The 14,829-nt window shown below is 38.8% G+C and overlaps 1 protein-coding gene across 3 annotated transcripts in view; it reads right to left on the bottom strand.

Moving 5' to 3' along the window:
- Positions 1-14,829, bottom strand: part of unc5ca (unc-5 netrin receptor Ca) — a 213,366-nt gene that overhangs the window by 7,654 nt on the left and 190,883 nt on the right. For all 3 annotated transcript variants that reach the window (XM_044373067.1, XM_044373084.1, XM_044373075.1), the window contains 5 exons: positions 11,787-11,955; positions 9,022-9,255; positions 7,100-7,249; positions 6,550-6,714; positions 3,705-3,883 (listed from right to left, as the gene is read on the bottom strand). In XM_044373067.1, coding sequence (XP_044229002.1) covers positions 3,705-3,883; positions 6,550-6,714; positions 7,100-7,249; positions 9,022-9,255; positions 11,787-11,955 — 897 coding nt within the window. The remainder of the gene's footprint in view (positions 1-3,704; positions 3,884-6,549; positions 6,715-7,099; positions 7,250-9,021; positions 9,256-11,786; positions 11,956-14,829) is intronic.

Below are 14,829 nucleotides of genomic sequence, written 5' to 3'. Positions count from 1 at the left end.
TGCATATCTCATTTTAAAGTCTGAAGCATCTCTTGCATAAATACCAGCTGGCTCAATACTTTTCTAATCTTATTGACAAAAACTGTCACAATCCCAGGGTACTTTTTAGTGTGTTAAACTCTGTCACCTCCTCCACTCCCACCTCCTACTTGGAAGCATCTGTCTCCAAATGTGAGGATTTCCTAAACTTCTTTAGACAAAGTACATGAAATCAGAGCTAGTATTATTCCAAATGTAAATATCTATTCCATCTCCTCTGTGAACACTGCAGTTATACATTCACTTAATTCCATCACTTTACCAGAACTTTGTCATATTATTTCTTCTATGAAGACCTTCACCCATTCTCTAGACATTATTCCATCTAAACTCTTCAAAGACGTTATTGGCACCATTGGCTCCAGCATTCTATCAGTTATCAATAGCTCCCTGGAAACCAGTCGCGTTCCCCATTCTTTCAAAATGCAGCGGTCCAGCCACTTTTTTAAGAAAACACAATCTAGATCCTTCAGTCCTCAATAATTACAGACCAATCTCCAAACTTCCTTTCCCTTCTACTATCCTTGAAGAGGTAGTTTTTAACCAACTGTTGTCCCAACTGGCTCAAAACTGCAGTTTTGAAAAATTCAAATCTGTTTTCAGAGCTCTTCACAGTACTGAATCTGCATTACTGAGAATAACTAATGACCTCCTTCTAGCTGCTGATTCAGGTAACTGTTCCGTCCTCTTGCTCCTAGATCTAACTGCAGCCTTTGACACAGTAGATCATTCTTTTCCTTTCACAAGTTAACCCAATGGGCAGGGGTCTCTGGTTCTGCCTTAAACTGGTTTTTTTCATATTTGTCCAACAGATCTTTCAGTGTCTATATTAGCAACTCATCTTCTTCCTCAGCCCCTATCTCCTGTGGTGTCCCCCAAGGTTCCAAATTTGGTCCAATTCTCTTCTCCATATATTTGCTCCCGCTAGGCCACATCAAAAACATTTCTTTTCACTTATGCAGATGATACACAGATCTACCTTCCCCTTGAGCCTAATAACTACAACAGACTAACTGACCTCAATAATTGTCTTTAAGACATCAAATCAAGGATGGCTGCAAACTTTCATCAGCTCAATGAGAATAAATCTAAAGTTATTTTATTTACACCACAGCTTTTGGCCAACATTATTTCTCCTCATCTTGGCCCATTGGCCTCACATAAAAAGATCTTGGAGTAGTATTCAATTCAGGATTTATGTTTGACAAATCAATCTGGTAGTAAAATTAAGCTTCATGCAGCTCAGCAACATCTACAAACTCAGATCAATTCTCTGTACTTCTGACCTCGAGAAAGGTATCCATGCTTTCATATCCTCCCACCTTGATTATTGCAATATTTTGGTATCATTCAGTCTTGTTTATCTCATCTCCAACTAGATCAGAATGTAGCAGAAAGAGTTTTGACAAAGTCAAAGAAGAGGGAGCATATTAGTCCCATTGTTGCCTCTCTACACTGGCTGCCAGTTAGCTACTGAATCGATTTTAAAATCCTGATGTCTGTCTACAAGGTGTTAAATGGTTTCGCCCCTTCTTACATTGTCCCTATATCACTCTGTCAGAGAACTGAGATCGTCTGACCAAACACTTCTGTCTGTCGTAAGATCCAGGATTAAGTGTTATGGGGGACAGGATTTTCTCTATTACTGCCCCAAAACTATGGAATTCCATCCCATATTCACCCACTATTGAGATTTTACAGTCATCTTAAAATGCACTTTTACTCATTAGCCTTTAACTGTGCCTAACTTAACCAGCTCAGGTATTTCTCCTGAAGTCTCTGTAGGTCTGTGTTGGACTATGGACTCTGTGTGACCGTCTTCCTTTACTACCATTATTATTATCATTATCACTCTCATTTTTCTTCTTTTCTATTGTGTTTGTTTCCTTTTGGTTTTGTTTTCCTCTGTGTGTGCTGTAAAGCCCTTTGGATCAACTGTGTTGTGTGCGAAGTGCTATATAAATAAAGTTGAGCTGAGTTGAATATACCAAGACTGATAACCACGTATAAACCCTGGATTAAATCCTCAACAACTCATCATATAAAATGTAATGGGTGAAGCAGTCTAGAAATGTTGCCATTGTGAAGGGTTGGAAACATTTTTTTTTTTTTTTTTAAAAGGAAGACATTTTGAAACTGCAAAAAAATGTGCCAACAAGTCCACAGGGAGAATAGTTTTTATAGCAATGGTAAATACTAAAGCTGTTGAGAGTCAAGTACACAATGGTTGCTGAGGACAAGTCTGATGCTGAGCCATCTGTGACAAAGATCTCAATGCTGCTTTAATGTGGAAAAGCCATCAGATTTGAGTCCCATGGGGATAAAAATGAGACATTCTGTTCCCCTGTAAATCCTGTGATTGTACTGTTGGCACACTCTGGTACTGCAAACACAACCACAGACATGTACATCACTTGTCTGCTCCTTTCTGTCACATTCTCCTCCTGCAGTTTCTCTTTTATTTTTCTTATTTTCTTTTACTGAAAACATTTAACAAAACTATTTTCATGACTTTCTTCCTTACTTTGTTTCTTCCTTTTTCACTTTCTGTCTCAGACTGTTGTTCAGAGAACTCAATAGCTGAGAGCCCCCTTTATATGTGTGTGTGTGTGTGTGTGTGTGTGTGTGTGTGTGTGTGTGTGTGTGTGTGTGTGTGTTGTGGGTGACTTTCCACCAATGCCATTTACAATTTGTCTCAGTACAATAGACCAAAAAGTTCACAATTATATGTGTTTGTATCTGTGTGAAAGTGGGTACAGCTTGTGTATATATGAATACAAAAGTTGAGGAGAGAGGGCTATGATGGCAAAGCCTGAGTCATATTTTGAAGTAAGAACAGACATGATGACGTGGCAGTTACAAGAGCAGAGAGGATAAAAGATGGTATTTCCTTGTTAGAACATTTTATTATTCTAATTTTGAAGAGTAGCTTTTAGTGGAAATGTGGAAGTAAACAACAATTTGGCTACAGTGCCTGTCCATTTTCACCCACTGATCAGGAATATTTGGTGCCCAAATTAACAGACTACATCATGAGCTGGCTGCCTGTTGGGACAACGAGGTGCACTTGTGCCCAATTATCCTCTCAATATCTGCCTCTGTTTCGGTAGCTGCTGGTAAATGAACCTCCAGACTGAATCATTGAGACACACATCTGGGGATAGAGATACTAAGGATGTTACCTGTGAGTCAGACGCAAACAGAAAATTGAATTGTTACAATTTAGGTGCATGGGAGTCCAGCTATATTATATTTTACTCAAAATCTACAGGGATGCAGATTCTTAATACTGAAATGTGTTCATGGAATTCCTTTACAGAAAAAAATATAAAAAAAAGGTACAATTAACTGATTTTTCACATTATTAGTAGTGAACATGATTATGCATCTTCTATAATCCCATCAGAGTAATGTGTTTCTTTGTATGTGTTATTGTATTTTTCTTTTGTAAGAAGAAGATTAAGACACCATCTTAATGTGCCAGGACTCATCACATTTGAATTCACAGAAATCGACTCAGTTTTTCTTCTGAAGTGGTGAGACAGGCCAACTGGATGAGCCACAATCCTATTTGAGAAGAGTGTTTTGTGACTAAATTATACTCTAAATCAAATGACTAAGAGAAGCACTCTCAAATTAATGACAAAAATGTATGTGTGTGTCACCTGTCAAGGTTGAGTTTGTGGGCCAGCATCCTCCAGTCGTTGCCTCTGGTCTGTGGTGCATCCAAACTGCCGCACAGCTTCTGTCTGATGGATAAAGGAATGCGAAAGGCATTGGGCCCCACTAAGGTCGTGATATTACTGGCAGGGTCCATCAGGGATGTGTCTATGCACTGGACCTCCTGGAAAGACAGAAAGAAATACGTCATCTTTCTGCAAAAGTTGAATTCATGGAGACATTAGGTCTCTGTTCTGTAAATCAAACTAAGCATACTGTAACTTCTGCAGTTAACACAGAAGACAAGAGGGATGGACTTGGACTATATGCTGAAATCTCTTAATAGATATTTTACCTTTAAGAAAGAATCATAATGTGCATCTATGTGGTGACACCATGAAGTTGAATCAATCCTATTTCTACTCAAATACGACTCTGCCTTGGCCCTTCTGGCAAAGATTCTGCACATCTCTCTATGCTGCTTGCCTTTGGTGTGACCAGTTACAGAGTTTCCCAATTAATACAAGTGAGAAACAAACACAAAAATCTGCTTCCAAGCACTCTCTCTCCTCTCACCGCCGATCTCTGTCACTTTCTCTTTCTAAACCTTCATCCCATTAATCTGCCACTCCTGGGCTGCTAGGAGGCAGCGGTCTAATGAATGTGGCTTGGCAGAGAGAAACAACAACTGCCACTGTTGATGTGAATGATTACTATTTACTGCATCTACTTAGCCCCAATTTACAGCAGAAAGCTCTCTGCTGCTGGAGATTGAATGATTGATGCAAAGGAACATCTCCATTTCTTTGTTGACATAATAAATGCTTTAAACCTGCTTTACTTTCCATTGTTCAACATGTAGGACACTGCTGGCTGATTGAAGGTCTACAGCTTTTTATTTAATGCATGCACAAAGAGACTCACTGAATATTGCTTTAGCTATTCAGCTCTAATTACCCTACTTGCCAAACATCCCATGTGATCACAGTAATTATTTTGCAAGACTAGGTATGGACTATTTAAAATGTATTACAACTTGACAAAATACTTAATAATGCTGTGACAAAAGTGTCATTTCCACTGCGCCCCTGTTGCACAGCTACTGCTTTGCTCCTAAATAAGTTTAGGGAAGGCAAAGCGGAGGATTTTTGTTTGTCTGAAGGCAGAGGGCATGATGAAGTGAGTAGAGATGCACATTAGTTTACATTTCTATTATGCTTTCTTTCACTGTGTGATTTTGCACCTCTGACAATTTAATAACTGCATTAGCAAAAAGACAATCATCAAGTTAAATCATCACAACTTTAACTGGATGTACACTTTACGGGCAAGTTATCAATAAGAATTGATAGGCGAGTCATTGTATTTGTTCACAAATTACTCCAACCCCCTTTAGACTTGGGGAGAAAACATTATATAATATGTACCAACTAACCACAAACATGGCTATATTGCAATTTAGTGGTCTGAACTAAATACGCCTAATTGCATATACATGGGAACAGCAATATCATTGAATTAAAAATTAACCAGGACAATATATCAGGTGATTTAAGGTATAGGAGTATATGTGAACTGATCCATTACCTGAGATACATTATAATCAGATTTTTTTTACAATGAAACATCAATATCAGTATCAGCCTCAAAAATCCCCTATATCTTCATTGGTTGCTTTTAGTTTTTAAATGTATTCAATTTAACTATCTTTCATACTTAAAACAGTTTCTAGTTCCATTTAGATAATCACTCTCACTTAGACACACTCAACACCCTTTCTTTTTTTGTGCCTATAATCTCAAAAGAAAGGGAGACGTGCTTCTAAATTTAAAGCACCATCAGACTGTTTGCCTGACTCGGTCAGACCCATTATTTCTTTTCATTCTAGAGTTTGACAATTTTATTTACTTTCTTTTCTTTTCTTCTTTTTTTTTTTAGTTTTTCTTGTTAGTCTTGTGCAGATGATGGTCGTAAGAGAGATATGGAGGTTTAGGATTTTGTGAGAGCCCTGTTTGTGTGTGTGTGTTCTGTTGATTTATTATTATTATTATTATTATTATGATCTATTTATGTATATATTAAATTGTTAATTTTCATGTTTTTTATGTCAGAGGACCCCCTTAATAGTGCATCTGAAGGAGCTTATCCATCCGTATTATACAACTCAAAAGAGCAGCATCTTAAACTCTACAAGATACAATTTTTGTATAGTTAAAGACTTTGTCATTCTCATTCTGCTCTGTGGCCAATACTGAATGAGTACATCCACTGCAGCATCTAGCCCCTACTCCTCCTCTTAGTCAACTTACCTGGTTAAACAAGGGTTAAAAGATTCTGTAGTGCGATGCTATCACCCATGAACACCGAGGGAGATTCAAAGGAGTGACATTACAAAAGAATTGTCTGACCTTCGACCAAAAGGGCTCACACACGGACATAGACACACACAGAGACACACATGCAGTGACTTTGTGGTTACATGGCCCAGCAAAATCAAAGAAGAGTTATTCTACTCGTGTTATGTGACCTCTCGCCCCAGTATGAATGATTGAACAGAGTCACAGAACCATAGCAGAAACCCTGCCAGTCTGACAGATAGAGGAAAAACTTAGTGACTTTAAGACCTTTAGTACAGGAATGTAGAAGTTACAAGTTAGAAGAGAGATACAGAAAGAACCTCTCTCTCCCTCCGACTGCGCTCTTTTTAGTATGTATCACTGCATCCTTCAGTATCCTGCCCTCGACCATTGAGAGGTAATGTTGTCTCCGGCAGTCATTCACATACCGGCAGTACTCAATAAACAGTGTTAGCATGTTTTGCTGCGTGCACGAGAATTTCTGTGAGCTTACCTCCTCCAGTGTGTTGCTGAGCTGAAAGATCTGTCCTTCTCCTTCCACCTGCCGTACACACAGTTTGCAGCTGATCTCTGTAGTGGCTGAGCTCAGTCTCTCCAGGGTAAAGGTACAGTGAAGAGTTCTCTGACTACCGCTCCACACCTGGTAGAATGGGATCTCCTAGAAAATGCATACATATATTACTGCAAAGCAAATTTTCAAATAGGTTACCTCAGGCGTCAAACACACATTCTAATTGTGCCTTTGATTCAGATATGAATAAAAGCTAACTAACTATCAATAGCGGTACCCTGTAAAACAAGGACTTTGTTGCTAACATTTAACTCTTGAGGACATTTGAGGTGCTTAGCAAGTGCGGTGCTTTTAAGTAGCTTTCATAATTCATGACAATACATCAAACTGAATAACTGTGAAGATATTTTACTCTTTACTATGTACATTCACACAAAGGCTTTCTGATAGTTTATCTGATAGTTTGTTTGGCTAAATATATGTATACATGGATGTGTGTGTGTGTGTGTGTATGCAAGTATGTGGCAGTCACCTGATACTTTGCGATGAGTTTGCTCTTCCAGTGTGTGTGTGGCACATCATGGATTGACAGTCTCAGATTGTGTGTGCTGTCTTTAAAGTTCAGAGTCTTTGGCTCATCCAGTAGCTTCCCTCCCATCTGGGTCTCCATCTGAAGTACCTCCTACACAAACCCCACAAACAAACAATAACTACTTCAACTCTCCTCTTCAAGTTTGCTTCTGCTTTATCTTGCTCATTGAACCAGTTGTTTTTCATACAGCATTAGAAATTGTAGAAAGCCTTTAATTTATCTTGCATAATTAAGGCAGACAATACTGCCTGCCTTGAAGTGTGCAGCACCATGAAACACTTGAAACACATGAAAGTTTTCATTAAGATATCGTCACAAATCTCAGAAGTTGTATTCCCTGGATTTAAGCAAAACTTAGCTCTTCTAACTGCACTGAACTGAAGAGAGACATTAAGATCAATAAAAATCTTGATTAATAATGCACCACCAGTCAAAGTACTGCTGTTGTGAGCTGTGGGAAAATTAAGCATATCTTTAATGTGAGACTGTAAAATTGAATGACTCCTACTGACTTTGGAAAACAACCTCAATGCATCATAATTCTTCTGCAAATAACTTACAGCTGAATTGTGATTATTTAAGATTCTGCACCTCATTTTTTGTCTTTTCCTTTGCTGAATTTCTTTTTGCATGTCAAAAAAGCTTTTCATTTTGTACTCTATAGTTTTAAAGAATACAGAACTACATTACTTAGGACAGATTCAAAAGATATTGAATCTGTCTGATATTGTCCATTTCATGTCTTTGTCCATTTTGTGAACCAAAGTAAGAAGCACTTTTCACTTTACTGTTGCAGCGGCTGTTTCAATAATACATTGCACACATTGTCCTGTAGGGATTTTTGCTCATCCTTTTCAAATTGACTTCTGTATGTCAACAAAGCCCATACGAAGAGCGTACTAAGTAAGTATCTGTACCCTACAGACACATAATAGTAAACACACATACTGATAACATCAACATATTTACAGGCACATGAACTGCACACATACACCTACATGAACAAATCAACACACAAACACACACACAGTTATTTTTTTCATGGAAGAATAAGTTATCTGTATGACTTATGATGCCTCCCACAACCTTTGCAAAATAATCAATTCTTCCTTCCCATCATCTTCCTACGCGGCAGCTCTACAGTAGACATACAGCAGAGACTTTCCCTTTGAAACACCAGCCGATCAATTATACTACACAAAGTCTCCATCATTAAAAAGTCCACCTCTGAACTTTGTTTTCAAGCTACAATTGCTTGTTTGAAATGTTAAACCTGAGTTTGTGTTGATGCTTGTGTGCTTGTGTGCGTGTGTGCCACGCTGACACTTGACTTATCATTGCATGCATAAATTACCAATGTTAATCTCCCGTATCAGATGGTCCCTCCAGTGCTTTGAATTTGTTTAAATTCTAAAGCATCCGCTATTTTGACATTGCTTGACCCTGTTTTGTTTACCGCTTCTCAGCTCATTTCCAGAAGACTAGAGGTGAAGAAACTTTTATTTATGACTCTAGACAATCATTTCTATTCAAGCTGTAATATATTTCACTTCAAATGCAAATGAACAGGGACGAGTTTGTGTATGGGTGGTCCAAGAGAGAACTAAATCCCTCATAGGAATAAAGAACACCACAAAGCACTCAAACTAAAATATCATACTCACATCTTCCTTACTCTAAGAGTTGTTCAAGACACTGGTAGAAACTTTGCAAAGCCGAGTATATAGTACTGTACATACATATATGCAGTATGTCTATAGTATTTATATGTAAATTAATTCCATGGACTGACTGCGTCCTTAAAAGCAACTCAACAAAGGTTATAATGGGTTTGAGTTCATTAGTTTGATTAGATACTTTACCTTGAGTGCATCCTGTGTGTCATCCAGACAATAGACCCTGATGTGATAGTCCAAAGTTGTGCAGGACACGGGTCCAAAAACAGCCAGTTTAAGCCTCTTGGCGGCTGCCGTGCTGACTGATTGGCCCACCAGGCAGTAAGTCCCCAGTGTCTCTGTTAGGATGTGACATGCCTCTGAATCCATCTGCACGTAACAGGGGGTGGTGAAGTTCTCCTCTCCCACTACCACCACATCCTATAATGAACAGACATACACAAAAATGAGTTACTTTCAGATTGTCACCAGCATGCTGAGTTAATGATAGATGACTGAGACTGGTGTTAGTTCTGAAACAGCTGAATTTACCCTTTACTCATCCCAGCTGCAGAGAAATCCAGGGAATTTATTCAAGACAGACTAAAACAAGGTCTCTATTTAGAATGAATCCTGAAGTATTTTTTCATTATATTTGAGTAAGTAGCCTGCCTGTCTTCTGGTGTACTCCTGTTTGCTATGAAGAAGTTGCTGTTGTCAATGCAAACTCAACATTTCCTCCATCTGTTCCACACACTTCCTCAGGTTTAGGTGAACAATTCTCTCCCTTTCCTGTGTTGCTTTTATTGTGAGACATCTACAGAAACTTCATTAACAGCAACTTAACAAAAAGGTAGAACCGGTCATAAATTATCAAACTGTGATGTTCAAACATATTTATGTTTTAAAGAGAAACTCCAATCAACTCAGTGGCAAGTATGACATCACTATCGGCTTCTAAAAATGCCACGCAAAGTAGAACCAAAGAACCAAGTGAACCAAATTCCAGTTTTCCCTCATCCACCTTTTGTTTGTGCACAGTCTTTATTTGTTCATACAGACCACTATTGTTAAAACCTGGCCATTATTTGAATACCAGCTTTATTTAAGAATTCATGGGCATTATGCCACATTCTGTCTGTTAACACAACACAACCAGACCTGCTTTCGGAGCCCTTTCCACTAACGCAAACAACCCCATGAGTAAGCAGGGTTGTGGTTTATACCTGATGCATTCCTCTGTGGCTATAAACAGCATTTTTTAAAATGCAGTGGCAGTACTGATGTGTGTAGTTCTGTGCTAACTATAAAACCTGGCTATAAATGTTGAGTTTTAATCCTTTGGGATCTCTTTAATGATGCAATAAACAGTGTGTGACTCCTGTTGTTAGACTGGTAATTTATCTTAGAAATCCAGTTATTGAATTCTTGATTCAACAGATTGTGAATGCAATTCATGTTGAGACACTGAACTGAAATGTAAATGAATGTCTGGTTGAACATATGACTCCTGAAAGGAAATCATGGTGTCCATTAGGAGAATGATAACACTTGTTCAGAGCTGTTGTCTGTGATGTGTGTCCAATCTCACTATGATTATCTGCTGGCTGTTGCTCATATTATTTCTGCAGCTCTCTGACACAGCCTGAGTAAATCCATATGGCTCTTTGGGTCGAGGGAGGATGCACAGGCTCACAGTGTTTTCCTCTTAGTACAGGGGGTACTGAATCTTCAATTCATGGTCCACGTATCCATGCTTGTGCGTATGACTGTGAAGTATTATGTGTGCATGTTTGCGGATACAAACGTACTGGGGCATGGATCTGTGTTCAACACGCACATGTGTGATACAAATATTGAGTTTTGAATCACAACTCATGTGGAGTTGTGTTCCTACAGATGAGCTGAATCAATACAAATGGGTAGGAAAGCAATATGGTATGAATCTGTTATTACTGGTAATCACAACCGTGGCTGCTCCCCCCTGATGTGAGGGGAATTAAATTACCTTCCTCTCTCTGTTTTGGAGGAAAACTTTCTGATGGGAAATGGACATTCTACTGCAATAAGAGAAAAACAAATCGACCTTCTGATGAAATTCCACTTTTCATTTTTCTCATCTTTTCCCACTCTGCACCCAACCCCTTCTGCCTCTCTCCCTCTCGCTCTCTTTCTCTCTCTCTCTCTCTCTCACACACACACACGCACAGAATCTTATGCATGGCTAATTGTGCAGAGACATTGTGTTGAGCTGTGATAAGCAACAGAAGACAGCATACAGGGGCCTTGTAGACACAGTGATGCTGCAAGACAGCCTTATCACCCACACCCACACACAAGGATACACACATGCACGCACACATACATGGTCACACACACACACACACAAACAGATTGCTGAGGTAGAGACTTCATGCTGAGAGACACGGGAGGAGGGAGACAGAGAAGGGTAGGAAAAAAAAGGATAGAAACATAAGAAGAAAGATGAGAGAAGAGGAGGATGGCAGGAGCATAACAAATTGCTTCTGATAGGAGTCTTCAACCCCCTGCTTTTCTACTAGCCTGTAGGCACTTTATGTTTACCAAATTTTCTCTCCTTTTCTTTCTTTTCCTCTCCCTCCCTCACTGCATCTGTGTCTGTGTAATGCAGACTATTATTGTGGGCAAAGACAATAATGTGAGTGGGTATACATGTATTTATATGCTGTGTGCGTTTTCCTGTGTACATGACTGTGTATTAACAATTTGGCTGTGATTGTATACAGGTGCGGAACTATTTTGTGTGAATCATCTGTGCTCTTGTACGCATGCCTTTTTATGTTTGGATTATTACGCTGCTGTATATGTGTATGATGCATTTCTATTATCTATTATTGCAATTATGATTCAAAAGCGGCACATTGTAGCCCACTAAAAACAGAGCAACACAGCAACCAACATACCAACACAAAAGGGTGTCCACCCTCACTCACCTCCCACTCTCCCATGGCCAGTTGGTTCTTCAGCTGTATGAGCCAGTCTTCCTGGACGTTGTCAGCACAGTGGTGGATGGTGAGGATCACTGGTCTGGTCAACAGGGCTCCTGGAGGTCCACAACTCACCACTGGGCTCAGCACAGTCTGAATGTCCTCTAGCGGGGGTCTGGAAAAGACAGATAACAGAGAGGTGAAATGATTCTTTAGAATAGAGCGACAGGAGGGCTGCACTGTTGGCTACCAGTTAGTGTGCGCATCAACTGCAGAAAGCTGTATTGATTTCATTTCTGGTTGCGTTATTGTCTCATAATGTTCATATATGGAAAAACATGGCTGGCATAATAGAGAAAACAGGTGGACAGTTGGGTTAGAGTAGGATAGACTAGCTTAGAGTAGATGAGAAAATCAGAGAACAAAACAGATCAGAGCAGAGCAGCACAAATTCAATCAGAGGATGATTAGTGCAGTCAGCAGGGCTTCAGTCGGGCCTCAGCTGGAATCAGTAGTTTGCAGCTCATGGCCGGAAAAAAATGACTACTGGTCCCAGGCTCTCCTGCTTTTTACAGTGATTTCAATTATTGGAAACCATTTTATTTGCTAACGAATGTACAAATGTCAGATTGTACATATCATATCCATCAGTATTTATAATTTATTCCTTTTCTTTCATGAGTTAATAGTGAAGTAAAACCACATTCTTAAACAATACCTTAATATGAAAATACATATGAGAGTGACTGTCTGTACTCCTGTGTAATACATTATCCAGTCATTTTTCTTCCTTGTGTTGCCAAAAGACTGGGAAAGAGCCCGTACGGATAGAGGAGATGGATCTAAATTTTAACAGTGATTTTTTTTTTTAGCCCACCTTGTGTCAGGAGGGCACTAATCCTTAGCAGTATTATCGATTCAGCTGCTGAAGCTCATTATTGACTCATGAAGGGTTCACATGGGTAGGAGAAGCTAAGAGAAACATACTATAAAGAGATAAAGAAGGTATGACTCAAACTGTGCCAGCACACTTTGACTTATCTAATGCAGGGGTCACCCCTTAATGAATTACTGTTATTGATGTGTAATGTTATTTGTCTTTTAATACACAAATAGAGGAAAGTGATGTTTTAAGTTGTGTATGCGGCAAAACGGACATCTGAGAGTTAGATTTTAATGAGCTAAACCACATGATTCTGGCTTGCCAAGTGTTGCTGAGGGAAGTCAATGCAGCTATGTGATTTTTGCTAGCCAGCTATTGACTGAGATGAAGACAAAGGACAGGGAAGAGGTGTGACTCTTAGAAATACTGTAGCACATTGCAGGAGGCCTAATTCTTATTGACTGCGATTGACTGGAAAGAGGTTAGAGTAGATGCGTGGCATAGAATACGTGACTCAAACTGTAACAAGTGTCCTATTACTCAGCTCCTATTGAAGCTTTAAAGGGTCAGTTTACACAAATGACTACAATAATAAAAAAATAAAATAATATTTCCTCACTTACTCCTAGTGGTATCAACACATGTAGGGATGTGCAGAGAGTCCACTATTTATATTTGTATCTGTATTTGTTGAGGCAGCAAAATTATTTGTATTTGTATTTGTATTCGAATAAAAGTGGACAGAGTCTTAAAAATCCAGTTTTTATTTTTTTACGCTTTTAATTTTAATTAAAGTGTTACAATAAGTGTTCATGAAGCTTGTTCATGAAGCGTGTGTCAGTAGCTCAGCTTTATCTCTGGGGAACACTCCCAACTCTGGGAGTTATGTCCAAATTAGGAAATATGCGTCATGTAGCAGGTGGATGTGACTCCCCTCACTGAGACCCACTGATAGACGTCACAGCGAAGCAGAGGAGAGACACTGAGATAGTGATGTAACTGACCTGCACGCTGGTATTTGACGTGGTTTATTTTTCTTCCTGAAAACAAATAATTTTTGAAATATTTGTATGATACAAATATTCATAAAAAAACCCCACTATTTGTGCTTTGCCGAATAATGTATTTGTATTCGGGCACACCCCTAAACACATGCAGATAGTTTTATTTGCCCAGTTTTTGAGATTGCTATCTTTGAACATTGTCGCCATCCACAATACAATAAAGGTAAATGGAATTTGGTCTGTGGTTCTCACAACATTAAAAAATATATATTTAAAAGAACACATTCTTCTAGAAACAGTGTCCATGTTCATTGGATAATGCACAAACCTTTCTGCAAGCAGTATTCATTTGAACTACTTTCTTCAGAAAAAACAGCTCCCATGAAAACTTCTGTGTTCTGTGGATTATACAGTGTAAAAGGGGCATCACTTCTGAATAGGGATGTTACTGTTTAATTTTTTAAAATCACAAACCAAAGGGCAAATAAAACCAAAAGCATCTGCATTGCTAAATACCACTATAGAGGTACTGTAAGTTGGAGAATTTTAGGCTTTACAGATGTATGGTATACTGTATCTCAAATTTAACACTTGCCATTGCTGTGAATGGATTAGGTGTGTAAATGGGAAAAAGAGAGAGGACAGACATACTGAGAATCATCATGTGTCCAATATAAACTTTAAGGGGAAATTATTTTGTTGACTGTGAGAAACAAGGCAAAGCAAATCATCAGGATACATATTGATTCTGTTGAATCAAATCTTCGCTCTCACTCTAAAATGAACAAAAATATATATTTTGACATTCCTTTTCCATCTGAAAGTTCATGCAGAGGTCATGTGTGCATCTGTGTATGTTTTTTTTTTTTTTTTTTACTTTTTTCCACACTACAGGAGGGTGTGAGGCCCGGTAATTTTTAAATTGAGTGCTGAAGAATTCTGCAAAACTGCATCTAGGAAAGTTTCACAGAACAGCAGTATAGAAATTTTCTCCCTTGTGTCTCATGTCCCACAGAGAGTTTTACCTCACTCATGCATTGGGAATGCTTGGGAATAGAGGATTATAGTACATGTAACAGGATAACAGTAATCCTAAAAATAGCCACTAATCTGTTAGTTACTGTGGAAACAGCGATCTTTTTGCATGTGCTCTCAGAAGCTA

This window comes from Thunnus albacares, chromosome 2 (assembly GCF_914725855.1).
Source record: "Thunnus albacares chromosome 2, fThuAlb1.1, whole genome shotgun sequence".
Lineage (NCBI taxonomy): Eukaryota > Metazoa > Chordata > Actinopteri > Scombriformes > Scombridae > Thunnus > Thunnus albacares.
This window is presented reverse-complemented; position numbering and strand designations above follow the sequence as displayed.